Genomic DNA, 21,573 nt, shown 5'->3' on the forward strand with positions numbered 1-21,573 from the left:
TTTCTCTCTAATTCTTAGTGCCCATAAGGTGAAACCTTTGCCCTACCATATGATTCTACCGTGATATGCTGCCACAGTCTTAAATTAATGGAGATACCCAATTATGTACTGAAACCTCCACAGTTGTGAGGCCAAATAAACCTTTCCTCTTTATAAGTTGATTACCTCAAGTATTCTATCACAATGACAGAAAGTTAACTAACACAGAAAACTGGCATCAGGAGTATACTCATTGCTGTGACTGTAGCTGATGATTTGACAGAGACTTTGGTATTGGTTTGCTGGATGAATTTAGAAAAATTTGAAGATCAGGCTAGAAAAAGTGTAGAATGTTGTAATCAGAACTTAAGCAGAGATTTTGATGAGGACTCAGAATTCCAGAATATTGATAGAACTGCAGACAGAAAATGATTGCTGAGATTTCAGATGGAAATGAGGATTCATTGGGAATTGGACTTACAGTCACCTGTATCAGGAGTGGCAAATATTTTGAATGCATTTTATTCTTCTGAAACTTAATGGGAGGCTGAGTTTAAAGTGACCTAATATATTTTGGAGGCTGAGATGGGAGGATCACTTGTACCTAGGAGTTCAAGACCTGCCTGGGCAACATAGCAAAACTCCTGTCTGAAAACAGCAGCAACAGCAGCAACAAACACAACACCTGAAGAGAAGTAAAGAAAAAGAAAGATAAAACTAAATATGACTGACTTATTTTTTTTTTTTTGGGTTGTACATTCTTTTTTTTTTTTTTTTTAATTTTTTTTTTATTGATTATTTATCGCATTACATAGTTCATGATATATCATCTTTCATACATTAGACTCAAATTGTGCTTTGAACTCCCATTTTCACCCCAAATACAGATTGCAGAATCACATCTGTTACATATTCGCATTTTTACATAATGGCATATTAGTGACTGTTGTATTCTGCTACCTTTCCTATCCCCTACTATCCCCCCTCCCCTCCCCTCCCCTCCCATCTTCCCTCTCTACCTCCCCTGCTGTTGTTCAATTCTCTCCCTTTTTTTTTTTCCCTCCCCCTTGCCCCTCATAACCTCTTATAATTTTATGTATCCTTGAAGGTCTCCTACCATTTCCATATGCTTTCCCTTCTCTCTCCGTTTCTCTCCCCCCATTCGTCTTTGTTTACTGTAGTCTTTTCCTCATGCTCTTTCTTCCTGTTCTGTTCTTAGTTTTTCTCTTTATATCAAAGCAGACATTTGGCATTTGTTTTTTAGGGCTTGGCTAGCTTCGCTTAGCATAATCTGCTCTAATGCCATCCATTTCCCCGCAAATTCTATGATTTTGTCATTTCTTAGTGCTGCATAATACTCCATTGTGTATAGATGCCACATTTTTTTTATCCATTCATCAATTGAAGGGCATCTAGGTTGGTTCCACAGTCTAGCTATTGTGAATTGTGCCGCTATAATCATTGATGCAGCCGTATCCCTATAGTGCGCTCTTTTAAGGTCCTCAGGGAATAGTCCGAGAAGTGCGATAGCTGGGTCAAATGGTGGTTCCATTCCCAGCTTTCCCAGGAATCTCCATACTGCTTTCCAAATTGGCCTCACCATTTTGCAGTCCCACCAGCAGTGTACAAGTGTACCCTTTTCCCCACATCCCCGCCAACACTTGTTGTTGTTTGACTTCATAATGGCTGCCAATCTTACTGGAGTGAGATGACTGACTTATTTATCTGCCAGATGGAATTTTAAGACAGCATAGTATTTAGGCAGTGGCATGGGTCTCACTGTCTGCTTTTAGCCAAATTTATAGCAAGCATTGGAAGCAGAAAGGAACAGAGCAAATAAATTTAGAAACTTTACAGTTTGACCAGAAAAGGAACATTTTTAAAGGAGAATTAAATGAGGGTGCAATTGCTAAAGAGATTAGTGCCTTTAAGAAGGAGCCACATGCTTTACACAAGGATAATAGTGAAGATGCCTTGAGGGTGTATCAGGAATTAACAAGACTCCATCCATCACAAGTTCAAAAGTATAAAAATGAAAATTTGATTCAAAGACTTTCCAGGGAAAATTCTATGGAGAATAGAGCTGTGGGGTGCCCTGAGTCCCTAGGGCTGCCTTGGGAACTTTGTGGGCAACAAACTCATAGGCCATTGCTGCCATGGTTCACATGGGCCCAGGTATAGCTCGCACAGGTGGCAGGTGTTGGCATCATTCATGTGCAGATGATTTTCAGGCAGGCAGATTCCAAGTTACAGGTCATGGAGGTTTCCGATGACATTTTAGAGAAGACTTTGGGAGATGAGGAAGTGTGTGGCAGGGTTGGAGTCCCTGAAAGTGGAGCCTGAGAGGATATGTGGGGCTGCGACAGTGAAGCTGAAGCTGCAATGGAGAACCCAGGAAGGAAGAGATGTCAGGTTTGAAGAATGCCTGCATGCTGCATGCAGAGCTGGCCTAAGAGAGTAGCCATGTAGGCTGCTATAGAGGCCATAGAGGCAGGGCACCCCAAGCACTTAGGTATATACATCCTGCTAAAATGTGCTTTGGATATTTTAAGATTTAATGTTTGTCCTGCTGGGTTTCAGCCTTGCTTTGGCTCAATACTTTAGCAGTATTAATTCTGCATATCCATGAACATGGGAAGTCCTTCCGTTTTATTGTGGCTTCTTCAATTTTTTTCCCCAGTATTTTGTAGTTTTCATTGTAAAGGTCTTTCACCTCCTTGGTTAGTTTTATTTTTTTAAGGCTGTTGTGAATGAGAATGTTTTCTTGATTTCTTAGCCGATTCATTATTGATGTATAGCTGTTGTTTTGTTGTATGTTGATTTTCTAAACTGCTATTTTGCTGAATTTATCAGATCTAGCAGTCTTCTTGTGGAACTTTTTGCATCTTCTAAGTATAGGACATATCATCTGCTGTGATAATTTGACTTATTTATTTCCTATTAATATCCTTTTTATTTCCTTGTCTTGCCTAATTGCTCTGGCTAGAATTTCTACTACTATATTGAATAGGAATGTTGAGAGTGAATGTGCTTGTCTTATTCCTGATTATAGAGAAAATATTTTCAGTTTTTCCCCATTCACTATGATATTGGCTTTGGATGTGTGATATACAGCCTTTATGATGCTGAGCTAAGTACTTTCTATCCTTAGTTTCTTCAGTGTTTTTATCATGGATAAGTGCTGAATTTTTTCAGAAGCTTTCTCTACGTTTATTGGGATGACAATGTCAATGTGAATTTTGTCCTTATTTATATTTATATGGTGAATTATATTTATTAGAGTTCATGAAGTAACTATTTTGGCAATCCTGGGATAAAGCCAACTTCTTAATATGTTGTTGAATATGATTTGCTAATGTTTTATTAAGGATTTTTGCATCTAAGTTCATCAGCAGTGTTGGTCCATAGTTTTTCTTTCTTTCTTTTTTTTTTTTTTTGATGCACCCTTATCTGGTTTTGGCATAAGGGAAATTATTGGCTTTATAGAATGAATTTGGAAGTGTTCTGTCCCTTTCTATTTCATGGAATAATCTGAAGAGTGTTGATACCCATGTTTATTGCAGCACAATCCAAAATAACCAAACTATGGAATCAATCTATGTGTCTAACCATGGATGAATGGTAAAGAAAATGTGGTGTATATATGCACAATGGAGTTTTATTCAGTCATAAGTAAAAGTAAAATTATGCGATTTACAACAAAATGGGTGGAACTAGAGACTAATATGTTAAGTGAAATAAACCATACTCAGTTGGGCACAGTGGTACATGCCTATAATCCCAGTGGCTCAGGAGACTAAGGCAGGAGGATCACAAGTTCAAAGCCAGCCTCATCCACTTAGTGGGGCCCTAATCAACTTAGCAAGACCCTTTCTCAAAAAAAAAAAAAAATTAAAAAGGACTGGGGATGTGGCTCAATAGTTAAATGTCCCTGGGTTCAATCCCTGGTTAAAAAGAAAAACAAAACAAAACAAAACAAAAAACCAAACCAAACCAAAAGAAAACAAAACAAAAAACAACAAAAGCCAAACTCAAAAGGTCAAGGGTCAAAAATTATATGTTTTCTGTCCTATATGGAAGTTAGAGAGGAAAAAAAGTAAAAGAAAGGTGGCTGGGGGGAAATCTCATGATCAAAGGGAGATCAGGAGAGGAAAAGGACCAGAAGATAAAAGCTAAAAGGACGTGGTTAACTTATGATCCTATAATTGTATGGTATGTACATGACAGTGAAAACATTTTTCTTCCCTTTTATTATAGGGTATGGTCCTTTTCCCCAAGGATAACTGTTTCCTTTGGTCACCATGTCACCCTTCAACCAGAGCATTTTTCACCCTGCTGTCTTCTTCCTTACTGGCATCCCTGGTCTTGAAGCCTATCACATCTGGATCTCCATCCCATTCTGTTGTCTGTATGCCATTGCCATCTCTGGGAATGGCATGATTCTATTTGTCATCATCACTGAGTCGAGCCTCCATGAGCCCATGTACTATTTCCTCTCCATGTTGTCCTTCACAGATCTAGGTTTGTGTCTATCTACACTGGTCACCATGCTGGGTATTTTCTGGTTCAATGCACGAGAAATCAGCTTTGACACCTGCATTAGCCAAATGTTCTTTATTCATGGCTTCACGTTCATGGAGTCCTCAGTACTCCTAGCAATGGCCTTTGACCGCTTCATTGCCATCTGTAATCCTCTGCGGTATTCCATGATCTTGACCAATTCGAGGATCATCAAAGTGGGTTTTGCAATCATTATCAGGGGCACAACAGCCCTAGTGCCTTTACTGCTGCTCCTTAAGCGTCTGTCTTTCTGCCACAGTCATGTGCTCCACCATTCCTATTGTTTCCACCCTGATGTGATGAAGCTTTCATGCATAGACACAAAGATAAATAGTGCATTTGGCCTGGCCATTGTCATCTCTACTGCTGGTCTGGACTCTGTGTTAATCCTTCTCTCCTACGTTCTGATCATCCGTTCTGTGCTCAGCATTGCATCCGTAGAGGAGCGGAAAAAGGCTTTTGGAACCTGCATCTCCCACATCAGTGCTGTTGCCATCTTCTATATCCCCATGATCAGCTTGTCCCTGGTGCATAGATTTGGGAAGAATGCTCCTCCTATTGTGCACACTCTCATTGCCAATGTTTATTTGCTCATCCCTCCTGTAATGAATCCCATAATCTACAGTGTGAAGACAAAACAAATTCGCAAGGCTGTGCTTAAACTATTTATTCCCAAGGTAGTTTAGGCAAGTTTTAGAGTATCCCATTTTTGGAATTTTCCCCTAACCTATGATTGATTATTTACTAGTATGAGTTACCACTGTACTTTGAAAAAATCTATAAATTCATGTTTTTCTCTCTTCTGATGATAAATTGATTTACTATTTACACAGTTTTAGATTATGGATTCTTTGAATTCAGGAACTTCATCTTGGAGCCTTCTGACTATGTGATACTCTACCTGGACCAGTATAGGACTATGATTAAAATTGTCTGTAAATATGGACAAATGAATTCATGCTTTATAGGTCCAGACTGTCTCAGTCCTTGTAGAGTGTATAGCTATTCAAGATATGTCCCATAATATAGATAAATAAGAACAGGATTGCTTTCAGTAATTCCTATAGTTTATAATAGGGATGATTATTGTTACCCAAATAAATAAATTAATGACTGAGGAATTCAAATAAGTGCAATAATTAAGAACAAGCATGAATGAAGAAATACTTTCCTAATTCTTATAAGAATCCTTGGAATTACTCTGTAAATGGATTAATATTTTAATTATATAAGTGACTCATCATCTAAATATGCGGCTAAAGGAAAAAAATCACTCTGATTTTATCAGTACAACTGTACACATATAATGAATTTTCATACTGTGCCTAATTAATATATAATTATATTAATTATAACATAATTAATACACTAATCAAAATTTTTAAATGTTTAAGGAGATATAAATTCTAAACACTGGTTTGAATATTACACATTGTGTATTTGTACTGAATTATCACCCTATATCCCCAAAATATAGACAATTAAAATAATAATTAATAGAATATAAATGCATATTGTAATCACTGAATTCTATTTAGTTGTGAGGTCTGGAGGTAGGAAACTCAGTTCCATTATCTGCATCATCTATGCAAAGATCTGAAATTATTAGATATGTCAAGTGCTTCATAAAAGAATAAAGAATATTTTTTGTTCTGGGTGAAGTATAAGTAAAGAGACTTCTAAGAATTTTATAGAATTCACCCAAATAGTATTGTAAAAAGACAAATTTATCACATGGAATTTGTAGTCTGTGGGGATGAGGGGTGAGCTCATGGAAATAACAGTTGTTATTGTTTCCAGGTTTTTACAAATTTAATTCAATTTTATCAGGAAATAGATGAAAGAATAGAATACTGGTTCCTTCATGGAAACTATAAAAGTAGAGTAGATATAATGAAGTTAAGGGGATAGAAGTCACAAACTTGAAGGAACCCATGGGAGCACCATACTCTGGGGCCACAAAAAGCCCCCCCAGGAGTTTGCTGATTAAGAGATGTTAGGCAGGCTGACACCTGGCCCCTAATATAAGCCACCCATTCCTGAGCGACACACTTCACTGCTTCTCAGGTCCCTTCCTGGAAGGTAAGGCAAGAAAGAGCACATCTCTACCTTGTGTAAGTGAAACTGCTACATTCAGGGGAAACATTAAGCTCTTTCTACATTCTCTTTCTTTTAAGAATCTGGAGGGCTTTAATAACTTCAAAGAGCTCTCCTGGGTGCCTAAGAAAAATTGTGGGAAGCTCTTTCCTGAAATCTCTATTTTATGAGGCACCTTATTTAACCAAGGAGGCTCAGTTGTTCTACGTGCCATTTTTCTTTCTGCTTAAAGCAGCTTAATATATCCATGCCAAGTGTGAGTTTTCAGTTAGTTGTACCACATTTTAAAGTTGTGACCTAAGGTGAGCTGCCACTGTCCCCACCATCCACAGCTACCATCATTTTCACCTTCATCACCACTGTTCATATTCTAAGAAGTAATCAGCATATGAGGTGATTTCCAAATGATAATCTTATTGAATTTTTCCATGCCAATGGTGAGCTACCAATTTCAGAGACTTGGAATCATTTAAAGAGCTCCATCCTGCTGGGTTCAAAGACAGAAGTTGACCCAGGTTTGCCTGATCTTATAACCATACTGCTGACTCCATAATCAAAGAAGAGAGATAAGTCAAGTTCAAAGAAGAGCGAGAAGTCAAGTTAGCTCTGCACAGAATAGGCATATTATTATCATATGAAGTGAAACACTTTCAATAATTGGGGGAGCATGCCAAAGTTTATCCTCCTATGACAGGGAAGAGTTTTTCATCAAAAACCCCAATAGGAACACACACACACACACACACACACACACACACTCTCACGTACACCTCAGTTTATGGAAATGGAGGAAAGCTTGGTGATATGTAATTTCAGGCCCTGCAGCCTGATTTAAACAAATTAAACTGCAAAATTTTGAAATTTGAGATGTTTCTAGAATCCTTGTTCATCTTGCAACTCTTGGATTAGAATTATTTTGAAAACATACATTGCCTGTTCACAATGTTCCAGATAAAGTGCAGTACCAAGATGTGATGTTGAATGAGGAATGATATAAATAATTTGGTTAGAAAGGCATATTTCCAAATAACTCATTGTCACACCATGAAACAACCCCTATTCTAGATATATAAAATGTTATCAGTTTAGAGGAAGACAGTTTCTTTTGACTTGATTTAGTTAGTAAGGGTGATGCCACTGTTTGCTTCCTGAAATAGACAAATTCATAATAAATTTATATGTGATTCTGTAAATCAAAGAGTGAATAAAGAAAAGGAACATAAATCAATAATTTCAGAGCACACCAGTGTGAAAGAACTTCCTCTATTTGATATTGTGGTGATATAAGGAAAAAACAGGTTGAATATATCACAATGTTTCTTGAGGTATTCAAGCAGGGAGGTCATTGTGGATGTAGACATTAATCAGAATGAGAAGATATTTTTGGCTGGGATAAAAAGATAGAGTCTGACTTCATGTTGAAGTCAATGAAGGGTTGTATGAGGAATATGAGGATGTATTTTCTAAACATGTTACCAACATTCATGAAAGGAAGGTCAAAAACCTTTGAAGCATAGTGAGGTGAAATTACTTGTGCATGTATTAATGGACATCCTGAAAAAAACTGATGAGAGTTTCATGTAAAGTAATGGTGATGGAACTGGAGGATGAATATAGTTATCCCAGGGACATTGCAGAAGTTGAACCTATGAACATTTGGCGATTGCAATGCCTTGGCAGCTGTAGTGGGCAGAATTCTCACAGCACCTCAAAAATTAATACTCATTGTGGTGCACTTGCATGAATGTTAACCATCACTTTAATATCACTGGGGCCTCTGAGTGTGGTGGAATATCATTTGTGTGAGTATGTGTCAAAAGGTTTTATAGATGCAAATAAAGTCCCTTATTACTGAACTTCATCTAAATTGAAAAAAAAGAGTATGCTGAGTGTGTTTGACCTAAACAGAAGCCTTTGTAAGAGGCAAGGAGTAACAGAGAGATTACCTGTTGGATTTGAAAAATTACCATATCATTGTGATTAAGTCTACACAAGTAAAACTGAAAGCAGCCTCTAGGAGCTTAGAGCAACCTCCAGTCCACATCCAGAAAGAAATCAGAGACCCCAGACCTGCACCACAAGGAACTGAATGCTGTCAACAACCTGCATGAGCTTGAAAGAGGACCTTGAATTTTAGATGAGGACACAGACCTGGTGGCAACCTCTGACTCAACCTGTGAGATCCTGAGAGGAGAACCTCATTTGGTTGTGCTTTGACATTGTACTTACAGAACTATGGGATAAAAAAGGGCCTTGTGTCAAGCTATTGAAGTTTTAGTAATTTTTTGTAGCCATAGGTGACTAATGCAGCAGAGTATGTTTCCTTCTACAAGAGAAGCCAGACTTCAAGTTTATGTATGAACCGTTGAAGAGGTTTAAATGATGAGTTCAGACAACTTGTGTCTTGAGTGGTGGTGGAGGATAGAGACACATGTAAGAGTGACATGGGGTTCAGTGGCAAGCTGAGGTTGTTATTTAAAGTCATGTTTAAGTTCAGGAAGAAATCGCACATCCACGTAGATTGTAGTTCTGGTACCAATTCCTTGTGTTTTTGAATGTGGCAAGATAATTCCATACTTAACCCCTATTTCCTCTTTTTTTAAAATTTGTTCTCTTTAGTTATACGTGGCAGTAGAATTTATGTTGATATATTTATACAGGCTTGTAATGTATTTTATTCTAATTAGGATCCATTCTTGTGTATGCACATGATGTTGAGACTCACTGTGGCATATACAAATACGTACATAGGAAAGTTACGTGAGATTCATTTCACTGTCTTGAACACTACCTTTCAGTAGTTTGCATGTCACACTGTAGAGGTATTTCTAACATATCTGGAACTACATTGCCTGTGGATATACTTAGATTTTTTTTTTCACGATGGTTTCCACCTTTCAGCCTCTGCACAGCAATTCTTTACCTACCCAAAGAAGCCTTTTGATGCCTCCATATACAAGTTTCTAATATGTGCAAACTCTGTACTTTAAACATAATCTCTCTGTTTACATGTTTATTTACACATTTGTTTACTGAACTCCCCTATTTTTTTCTTACGTTCCTTAAGGGTAATTTCTGATTTGGTTCCTTCTCCTTATTCTGAATTATGGCTTATACTATGTAATAATTGATGTTAAAATAACTGAGTCAACATCGATTAAGAACCTAGATAGTAGGGCTATAAGGAGAGGAGAAAGTGTTCTTTAGATGAATCCAGAACAATGAAAAAAATATAACTCTGGAGAAAGAAGAGACCAAATTAGGATGAAATTTTAACCAAAGACCATTGTACAGTTTGACTTTGAGCATATTTCCATCATTCTGAGACTGTCAAATGGAAGGACAAGTAGATGAGTGAAGAAGGGTTAGGAAGAGACATATAGATAAGAGATGACTGAGAAATGTTTGGGTAATTTTTTAATATTTATGTTTAATACTTGGTGAGATTTAACCATAGTGATGTATCTTCTTGACTTTTTAACATATAATAATTTTAATTCTTTCAATGATCCTATGGGATATGCATATAAGAAATGTATGTTATATAAGAGAGAAGGACCATACAGTTTAGTAATTTTTCTCTGATAAACTAACTTGGATTTGATAGAACATTTGCATCAAATCAAAATTTAGACTATGCAGGAATAGTAAAATTGACTTCTGATCGAGGATAAAAATCATAAGCTCTCCATAAAACTTATATTGGAGGTCCTCTAAGCTCAAGTGATTCTATTGTAATTGTGTTAATTGTTGATATTTGCAATCATATAAAATTATATAGTTACAGTTCAAGTATTTTCAAAAACATGCTACTGAAATTGTTGCATGTATTGTTTATCATTCTAAATTTCATAGAACTGTTCACCCATATTTCAACCAGTAACATCTGACTGCCCTATGACATGAGTTCTGGAAATAATCTCCAAAATTCCAGCCTTAGCACTCATAAGACGTGTAGAGTTGTATTAGTAACATGTACTTCATTTGTTTCTGAAAAAATTCTGTATCCTCATTAATTTTGCAATAACTCTTTTCTGCTCCTTCATTTGATGTAGTTTAATAGTTTGCTTTGCAAAACTAGTTTTCATGAGCTCTTTGTATAACACAAGTATTGGCTTTTAGAAATGTTCATCTGGGCAAAATTTAATTTCGAGTTGAATGCATAATAAATACAGTTTATCATTGCAGGACACACCTTAAGATTTTGTTGTTTGAGTTCCAGATGTCAAATTCCCAAAACTGCACATCTTCTTCCATCATTTTCCTGCTTACTGGTGTTCCTGGGCTGGAAGCCTTCCACACCTGGATCTCCATTCCCTTCTGCTTTCTCTATGCAACTGCCCTCTCAGGGAACAGCCTGATTCTCTTCGTCATTATCACGCAGCCCAGTCTCCATGAACCCATGTATTATTTCCTCTCCATGCTGTCCACCACAGACCTTGGGCTGTCCATATCCACTCTGGTCACCATGCTGGGCATATTCTGGTTCAATACCAGGGAGATCAGCTTCAATGCCTGCTTGTCACAGATGTTCTCCATTCAACTTTTCGCTGTCATGGAATCTTCAGTACTGTTCGCTATGGCTTTTGATCGTTTTGTGGCCATCTCTAATCCCCTTAGGTATGCTTCTGTCCTAACCAATCTTAAAATAGTGGTGATTGGTGTAGCAATTATCACTAGGGGACCCTTACTCTTACAATTATGGTGGTACTTCTTAAAAGGTTGTCCTATTGCCGGAGCCACGTGCTCCTCTATACCTATTGCTTCTATCCTGATGTAATGAAGCTCTCGTGCACAGACACCAGGATCAACAGTGCAGTTGGGTTGACTGCCCTGATCACCACTGCTGGGGTGGACTCAATCTTCATTGTGCTTTCCTATGTTTTGATCATTAGGACTGTCCTCAGCATTGCTTCCCCTGAAGAGAGGAGGAAAGCCTTTAGTACATGTGTCTCCCATATTGGGGCTGTGGCTGTATTCTACATTCCATTGATCAGTCTGTCCTTTGTGCACAGATTTGGAAAAGGAGCCCCACCTTATGTATATACCTTGATTGCCAATGCCTACCTGCTGATCCCTCCTGTGATGAACCCCATTATCTACAGTGTGAAGACCAAACAGTTATGCAAGGCTGTGTTAAAAGTTTTCCATTCAAGTGTGACAAAGACCTAGATGGTTCTTCTAAAATTTTCTCTAGTGTTTGCTATTGTATGGAAGAGTAAAATACCTGTCAGAAAGTTAAAGTGATGCTGTGTTGAAAGTTTCCCAAAGACTAACTTTCATTATGTTGGAAGTTTGTTAGCTAATAGAGTTTGATATGAAGTGAAGGTTTTTATTGGTTTAACTAAAATCTTAAAATATTCACAGGGATAATAAAATCATTTTAAAATTCAAGATGAAAGACGTATCTAGCCAATGACTCAACTTAATTTTCATGCATACAACTATTTTTTTAAATACAAGAAGTAGAATGTCTATTGACTCATTTAAATTTTGCCTTACTGTGAGAAATGGCATCACTCCAATTCATAAATAAGAATAAAAATTGTATTAACAATTCTGAATCACCAAATCTTTTTGTATGAATCTATCATATAAAGTTGACAGTGCCCTTGGCTACTTAATTGTTCCAAATATTCATACTTTCCCCTGCCCTTCCTGCTCTCCTTATTTAACAGCTACTATCATAATAATAAATACTTTATTGCTTCATCAGCAATCTAACCTAATTTGGTCAAATATTTGTACTTTCTCATAACTCTTCAGGACAATAAGTTTTTTGTGTGTCAATAATTTTATGATAATTACTTCCTAAATCTGTTTTTATTTTTAGAAAATAACTTCTCCAAATAAATTAATTTTCTTTGAAATCTTGAAATTATCAATAAGCAAATATAGAAATATTTTTAATCTGATTGTGTTTTTAGTGCTATATCTGAACCTTCTCCTTAAAGAATTTTGTCATTCATATGCAAATCAGGCTTAGATAGTAATATAGAAATCATATCAGTAACCCATATCATAACCCAGGGAACGTTTAATTGGAGGACTAAAAGTTAAAAAAGCAAGCAAGCAAGAAAGCAAGCAGAATTAATAATTGCAGTAAGTTTCTTCCACTAGTATGACTTTGAGCACTGAGTAGAATTTGGGCATATTAAAATATAGAGTCTTGTAATTGTATTCCCCTAGAACTAACACTTGCACCTATAATGAGAGAATTTTACCCTTATCATTCTGGTACCTGAACAGCTCAGAGGGCAGAACACCTAGAGTTAAGTAAGACCCAACCTCCGAGGGTTAAGCACTTCCCTCTGGAGCTTACTCCAGGAGCAAGAGGAGGACTTCTCATGGAGTTGGAACTCAAATTTTTAGAATGGATCTACTGGTGGTTTGCTCCATTCTGAAGGGGCATGTTGGGACTAGTGCTAGAAGTATAGGATAGTGTAAAACTACAAACTGGAACTAATTCAACTTAGTAAGAACTATTGTAAGGCAATGACAGGTGCAGTAAGCAAACATAATGGATATACTTGTCTCTTTAGCATCTTCCAGTCTTCCTTCTAGTATCTTCCAGTCAGCAGTATATGTGGGGAACTGATAAACTATGTGATTCATCAGTTTCAGCCTTCTTTCATAAGCTGAGAGTCTGTTGAATTGTTGTTTTGGAGCTGAGATACAGTAGCTTCACAACCAGCATGATGGGGTATGGGGCTTATAACATGATTAAGGTCACTGTGAATATGAAAGAAGTTTTATTAGATGCTCCAACCTGGGATTTAAATAATAACAGCAGTAACCATTAATGATAGCAAGCCAAGTGCTTCTGTAGTTCATCAGGTATTATTAATTATAATCTGATGGAAAACCACTAGTTGACAAATTTCAGGTCTTTTTTGGAGGCATTTTCTCCCCTTTCTAGCAAATCTCTAGTTTTCCTATCACAACCCCATCTCCTTTTCAATGGCTAGCAATAGAGATCCAGATCATTAAACATATTGAAAGAAGTTACCATACTTTATATACAACCAGAGATATGAAAAATTGTGCTGTGTATGTGTAATAAGAATTGTAATGCATTCTGCTGTCACTTATTTAAAAAATCAATAAAAAAGAAATAATCTGTTTACTGGTTACCTTGTGCTTTACCTTGTGGAATGCAGATTAGAAATTTGCCTTTCTAGCCTTCCAGGAACTAATAGTCTGGTCTAGAAGCAAGAGTAATACCCAAATCTTTTGTAGAATCTTAATGCTAAAACTGAAGTTGCCAAAGTCCTACCAAAAATCTTCAGAAAGGGTTACAAAGTGGTAGGGGGAAATTTACGTTTAAATGAATCCAATAGCATAGACTTCATTGATTACTATAATACAATGTTAAAATTGGATTTTTTTCTATCTGGTTATGGCTGAGGCAGGAAAACTATAGATACTAAATTACAATGTGAGTTGTAAGATTATCAAGATAGAAGATAGGTCAAATGACTGTGAATATATAATTCAGAAAAGAACTGAAGAAATTATTGCAGGCATAAAGAGAACAGACTAAAAAGTGAAAATATAAGACTGTCTTTGCCTATCAATCTGTATACCTAAAGGGGAAGTAGGATTACACATATAGAACAGTCTTCTTGGCATCTTGAAGTTGCAAACATTTTTCTCTACACCCTAACACATAGCTAGTTCTATATCTTAAAAAAGAGGCAAATGGCCTCTTTGCAAGAACTGTCAGCCTTTGTTGTCTTAGCCTTGTTTTCTAAGAACTTCTTTCTTTCTTTCTTTCTTTCTTTCTTTCTTTCTTTCTTTCTTTCTTTCTTTCTTTCTTTCTTTCTTTCTTTCTTTCTTTCTTTCTTTCTTTCTTTCTTTCTTTCTTTCTTTCTTTCTTTCGGTCCGAGGATTTTGACATAGACATAGTACGGACAGGGTACACTGTAACATAGGGAAATGCTGTCAAATGGGGTGCTTGTTTTAAGATTTGTGAAGAAGACTACTCTAGAGAAAACTGTGGTACTTGGGAATGAAATAGAGCAAATTGTTATGTACATGTATGAATAGGTCACAATGAACCCAGTGTTGTGTACAATTGCAAGCACAAATAAAAATATAACAAAAATAAATAAGTAAAAACGATCTACTTGTTCACCAGAGGAGGAAGAAGCAGGTGGGTGGGGACAGACATACTGCTATCCTTCAGAGAGAGCTGAAAAAGATAGTGGACTTCCAAGTGATTTTTTTTTTCTGAGAAAAATCAAAGAGCCAGAAAAGGGGTGAGGAGTTTTTGTGGTGGTAGAGAAAAGAGAATTGTCATTTTGTACATTGGGTCGATAAGTCTCTCTCCCGGTCTGCCCATGACAAGGCTGCATGAGTGTGTCCTGTTGTCCAGATGTAAACTATGTGCTGTAAGGGAGCCAGCCAAATGCAGCCTCTTCCTAAATATACGGAGGCCTACCTCAGCTCTAGCTCAGGTAGTAGGGAGAGTTATTGTTTTTGAATGATGCAAGTGTTAATTAGTTTATCAAACTGGATTCTTGCAATTTCTATATTGAAAATGTTTTTTCTGACCCAAAGTAGGACTTTCTATTTCTAAGCATAAGCATAAAATTTATATTGCTTGCCAATATTTTCAACCAGGGTCAAGAAAGGTGTTTTCCACTGGAATAACTATAATGAGAGAGGGAGAAAAAAGAAACTGCACTTGCTTTAAGGAAAGTGTCCCATGCATAATATATATTCATCACCACTGGGTACATTATAAAACACAGCCTTTTACTTTCAAGCAGATCATTTACAAGGTGATATTGCTCACGAGGCATCAAATGGTCTGTTTAATAGCATTTGCTAAAATGTTTGCTTACAGTCATTAAATATTTATAAATAGAAAATATGAAACTTTTATTATTTAAAAAGAAAATTTTATGGCCATAGTTGGAAGAAAAAGAAACAACATATCTGTATTTTCCTTTAACTGCCTGGCTCAGTACCAGGTTCCTGGTAATCCTATAAAAAGTTTCCAAGCCTCTTTAGCATTTGTAGTGATCAAGAAGTCATAGAATAAAACACTTAACTGTCATGATGTAGCTAATAAATTAACAAAGATTTAAGTAAATCATCATAGTATTGCTAAGTGTAGATGAGCAGAATATACTTGTGAGAAGTTAGTGTGAGTGTGAACTGAATAGCTCTCCTGGAAGGTAAAATGGACAATGGAATAGGTATTAGCAGCTGTTAAGTTGTTATTTGGTTCAGAAATTCTAATTAGAGAAATGTCAATGAAAATTAAGATATGAAAAAATTAATAAAGATGCTATTGACAGTTGGATTATTCATTGGGCACGAAAATTGGAAAGGGCCTAAATGAATAATTTAGGAAAGTGATTTCTTATGAAACATTATTTTATAACTTAAGAATAAATCAATATTTACAGCTGATTCCCTTTCTGAGTATTAACCAAAGCTGTATGGAGTTTCCACCTGCACAGCAGAACACCTTCTCTTTGTTCTCAAGTCCAACGGTTGGCCAATACAAGAGGACCAGCCCCTTGCCTTGACAGGTCTGAAGATCATTCCAGCTCTGGGGCTCCTGTGGGACTTCTTGAAGCCTCTAAGTAAGAGGAAGACAGCATTTCCTTCTACCCCCATGAGGTCTCCCTCTCTTATAGATGCTATTCCAGGAGTACACTCTATTAAGTCTTCTGCACACAAATATCCATTTCACATTTGTGTGCGTGGCTGCAAGTTGTGTGCAAATCAGATCAAAGGCTCAGTATTTCCCTTTTGTTTATCCCCCATTCTGTTTTCCTTCCTTTCCTTGGAATTGCTTGCTAGAGATCAACACTAATCTGAAAGTAGTGAACATCATTTCCTTGAAAGCTTTACAATTTTTGTTGAGTACATATACATGAACACACACACACATTAATAAACAGATTGTTTAAAGATTTTAAAGTCAAATAAATGATTTGTATTTCATATATCCAATGTTCATTTCACTCTATTTATTAAAACTATTTTGAGAGTGTATATATTGATATCCATAATATTTGTAACATGAAGTATGGCTTTTAAAATGTGTATAAGATCTTATGTTAGAAACATATCACATTTAAAAAAATAGTCTTTTTGTTCACAGACACTTAACTTGTTCCCAATCTTCTGCTGTGAACAAAAAATCTCATTAAATATATTATCTGAAGCTTTCAAATATTTACTATAAACATCTCTCTGTTTCATATGTAAGTTAAGCTCTCTGGAAGTTAAATAAAAAATAAAAAAAACAGAAGTTGGCGTTTATGTAGAAAATCTGAAGTCATGTCATGTTTTCAAAGAAGGATATTGTTATTTAGGTGGTGAAGAGTCTGAGAGCCAAGCAGGTGATGATGTCCTAACCCAATTGCAGGAAACTACCACTGACCTCCTGGATGGAGACTCTTTGGTGTTATTGGATCTTAGGGAGATAGAAGGGAGGAACATGGGGAACATGTAAGACTGCCAGAGAAGCTACCCAAAGCACAGAGGGGCATGGAGAAATTCCTATGCCTTCATTTGCCCTCAGTCTTATATTAATATCTTCCAGGGGCCAAAACCCAGTTGGAATACAATTAATATGGAAAACTGAAGGACACAACCATCAAGGGTTGGTTTTCATTGAGATATTGTGCAGACTTGAGTAAGTAAAAAAGGACTAGGAGCAAACCTATTCAAGGTAACCACAGTACACTCTTTTTTTTTTTTTTTACTATTTATCAAATATATTTGATAGCTTTATGATTCAATCCAATAGATATCAGGGATTCACACACACACGCACACACACACACAAAACCACCCTGTTTTTATCTACAAAAAGTAGAGATGAGAAAGCCTTCAAGCATAGTGTTTATTGGGAGTACAGGATCTCCAAGTGATAAAAAATTTTCCAAGATTCGGGCAGTGATTCTTGCATACTGATGACATATGTAATAAATTATGAAGTTAAGCAGTACTAGCATTCCTCCTACAAAATGGTGGGAAAAGGGAAAACATAATTGGCCAATGTAATTATATTAAATATGCATAGATAATGCAGTCTTCATTTTTGTAGTTGGTCATGAAACCATAGCTTATATTTATGATACAAAAAAATCTCACTATTACACATCACCTTTTCCTTAGCTATCACTTTGGCCAGTGGTTTAACCAAATTTTTATTTCCCAAAGTACTGCATCCTCATTGGTCTTTCCCTTTCTTACTGGTTTGCTATAGTATTTCACTTGCCTTTACTACAGGATATGGAGCATAAGTAGTGCCAGTGAAGTCTCTGAGTTTCCAGATATGATGCTCACTGTTCCCATGGTACAGCAGCAGTCTGATTTCTCCTTGTTTTTTAGAGTCAACATTGGAAGAAGATGGCAGGAATTAATGGCACCATTAAAGATCTACAAGGTGGAGGTGGAATTTCTCATCAGATCTCCTTTTATCATTTTGGTCTCTGGAAAAAAGAGAGACCTTAGAAAATGAGAGTTGACTACTGCAAACTCAACTAAACCATAGCCTTTCTTTTGCTGTTGCTGTTCTAGAGCATATTGACATAGCTTCCAATGCCTGTTATGTGGCTATTGATATGGCCTTGATCCAGGCCTATATGTCTCTATGGATCTCTGTCATAATACAGTCTGAAGAAACTTGGAGCAGTAGGATTACCCTAAGAGACTCATACTAGTCGGCTCTATTGATGAACCTTGGTCATTATGTGAAATGGACAAGAAGTAGCTAATAAACATTTTCCAGAAAAAAAGTCAAGAAAAGAAATTTTCGTTACAAATATACACTGGTCAGTCACATCAGTGAAAGTTTTAGTGGTCCAGTGGCTTAGACATATATTCCACAATTAAGAAATAATCATATTTCATCTTGGATTTTCCAGTACAAGAAAGATAAACCTTCTTGATGAATGCTTTGGGTTCTGGAGGTGTATACACTGATGTTGATTCACGATACCCATTTCTTATAATTAGGTATGACCTAGCTGATACTGAATTTTTCTTGAATGCCAAAAGGGCCACCAGACATTTTATCTATATTTTTTCCTGTTAAAGTTTAGCTTACTTTGTGTAAGCTCTTTCTGAATGATGATGAAAGCTCTAAGTATTCATGGCCCCAAGATCTATGATTCTTTAAGAACTTGCTCAGATCTGTCAATGCTCTAACATGTGAAGACATTTACCAGTGATTTTAGTGTGCCCTGTCCCCTGCTTCCACATTTATGTTTCTGGGAAATAAGAGGATATTTTTCTGAAATGGCAAATATTCATTTGATTTTTTCCCCTTCAACTGTCATCTACTAAGTTAATGTTTCTGTTGCCTAGTAGGGTATGTTGGGATTATAGGTTTGAGCTAGGAACACTTTGATTTATTTTGCCCATTTTCATAGTGAGTGCTAATAATGACAAATCACTTTTATATTTAAACAAAAGTAATTATCTTTTTGAAGCTTACTACTGAGCTTCTGAATATTTGATCCTAAAAATACTATGTTCTTGGGACTGAGGCTATAGCTCAGTAGAGAGTGTTTGCCTAGCATGTGTGAGGCACTGGGTTTGATCCTCAGCACCACATAAAAATAAACAAATAAAATAAAGGCATGCCGTCCATCTACAACTACAAAATAAATTTTAAAAATACTAGGTTCTTTGTTTCCCATATTATTTATTTTTATTTGAATAACAAATTATATTGTTCTTTCCTTTTAGTGGAAAATTCTACATTGAATTATTTTGATGCTGTGTCATATCTTTAATATAAAACCTGAAATATTGTGCCATTTGATAATTGAGAATAGAGGCTGATACAGAAAAAAAAATCAAGAAAATAAATTTTTCATCTGAAGGGATTGACGTGTATTTGTTAGCACCAAGGGATTTGCTGTGATTACTGAAGGAATCAGATGCAGATAAATGTTTCTAGATTACCATATTAAATATAATTAAAATAATTCAGTACCTGCTTGGAAACAAATAGAACACTAGAGCAGAATTAAGAGTACAGGAATAAGCCCAGGTGAACTTTGAACATTGTTAAATATAGACATTTAAACTGGTAGTAATAAAGTGAGTTATTGAATAGGAGTATGATAAACCAACCATCCATTTGGAAAAAAAATCATATCACCACAATTTATATTGAAATTATTTCCTCATGGTTAAGTAAGTAAGTAACTATCAAGAAAGCACATATATTTTAGATTAAATCACGTTTACTGTTTATTTAATCCAAAAGTGGGGAATAATTTGCTAATAATGAAACTGAAAAAAAAACATGAAGAGGTCAGAATAGGTCAGAAACCATAGGGGCAAAATTTGATATGTTCCATATGATAAAATACAAAGAATTATTTCACAGCAAAAACAATTTACACAAATTTAAGACTTATTACAAACTGGGGGAAATATTTGAAGCAAATACAACATTCAGTTGGTGTAATGTGCTTAGTATAAAACAGTGAAAATGTGAATAGAGAAATAATAGCAAAGGGAATTAAAATGAAATTATTCAAATAACTGTTAATTAATACAGGGAGATTCTCCAATTTCTCCATCAACCAAAGGAATGCTTATTAACAGGTTCAGATTGAAGAACTTATTGAGTTCCTATTGATAGACATAGGAGGTCAGACTGAACCTAAAGGTGTGGTCATTTTATTGTGCACACCACCTCTCTGGTGTTCAGAAATAAATTAGAAAGAAATAACTTTGATGGATGCAAGTTTAAGAGAGTAAATGTAATATATGTGCTGCAGTAAGTATAAATCAACTTGAAATGTAAGTTAGACAGTAATGAGAACATGCCTGTAATTGTAGTTTGTGGTTTAGTTATTATTTGTGTCAGGAAATACTTACATACAAGTATAGTTATTGCTATGATCAGCTAAATGGATAAAAATAAAACATCTATGTGGGATTTGGGGTTTCTGAATGGACTTTAGGTCCACAGAAGTGAGCAAAACAGTGGGGAGTACAGGCAGGAGCTTAGTTGACTTGGAGGTCATGGACCAGGGTGGAGGTCTTACTTTTCAAAATGTGGAGAATTAGAAGGGTTACAAGTAAAGGTGCTGAAGGAGTGATACCAGAAATCTAGCATTATCTGTTAACTTCACTTTTAAGAAATTCTTGTTTTTGTCCAAGCTAAGTTATTCATGGTGCAACTTAAAGTCATCAGACACATTTATTATAGGCACAAAAATATACAACTTCGGATCCAAGAGCAGCTGATCAACTTGATCTTTATGTGAGGTAGAGAGATTTTGTATTTAGAGTGGCACATGTGAAAGTCACCCATTTCCTCTATGAATGAGAGATTTTACAAGGAAACTTGACAGTAGCATCCCCTCCCCAAGTGGGGTAAGTGTACCCCTGTGGGATTTCTGTGCCATTCTGTTGTGCTGCACCTCTCTGACTCATGGGTTAGTGTCAAGGAAATGTGGCTGCTTACATAAGAGGAAAAGAGCCAAAACACATTGACACAGGAACTTTTTATTGACATAATGTAATTAAAAATGAAATTGAACCATTACTTGGTTGATGGATATAGCATTTAAGACGAGGATCCAGTATTTATTTTTGCATATTCTGCCATGTGTTTCTTGTAAATAATCTATTGTAGGGATAATTGGAGTAACAGATGCTTTGAAAATATCTCCAGGTAATGGCGTAGTCCCAGGTATACGGGTTGCATTAAATACCTGTTAAAATGTATGGATGAATCTCTCCAATTTAGAAGCAAGCAGTAAATTAGAGCTTCAGAATCAAGAAAATCCAAGGAGGGGAAGTGTTGGTCTTTCCATAGAAGAAAGCTTTGGTAGATTGGAAACTTAAGTGGAAGTAACTTCCAGAGGGGCAAAGACTGACTTTTATTCAAAGATATATTAATTAACTTATATATAGGGTTTAATGTTTTCTAAGTATTTT

At 36.1% G+C, this 21,573-nt stretch overlaps 2 protein-coding genes across 2 annotated transcripts; both read left to right on the plus strand.

The window, feature by feature from the left end:
• Positions 1-4,280: 4,280 nt before the first annotated feature.
• On the plus strand, positions 4,281-5,225 carry LOC308642093 (olfactory receptor OR51C1-like; the record flags this gene model as incomplete). Its single annotated transcript, XM_081280692.1, has 1 exon — positions 4,281-5,225. The coding sequence occupies one exon, from the start codon at positions 4,281-4,283 to the stop codon at positions 5,223-5,225; it is 945 nt and encodes a 314-aa protein (XP_081136818.1).
• A 5,633-nt stretch (positions 5,226-10,858) lies between these two features.
• LOC308642069 (olfactory receptor OR51C1-like) lies at positions 10,859-11,808 on the plus strand (the record flags this gene model as incomplete). Its single annotated transcript, XM_081280671.1, is given in 2 exon segments — positions 10,859-11,312; positions 11,315-11,808. Coding segments are annotated over 2 exon segments (948 nt in total).
• Positions 11,809-21,573: the final 9,765 nt, after the last annotated feature.

The sequence above is a fragment of the Spermophilus citellus genome, assembly GCF_964194105.1.
Source record: "Spermophilus citellus genome assembly, chromosome: 2".
Taxonomy (NCBI): Eukaryota; Metazoa; Chordata; class Mammalia; order Rodentia; family Sciuridae; genus Spermophilus; species Spermophilus citellus.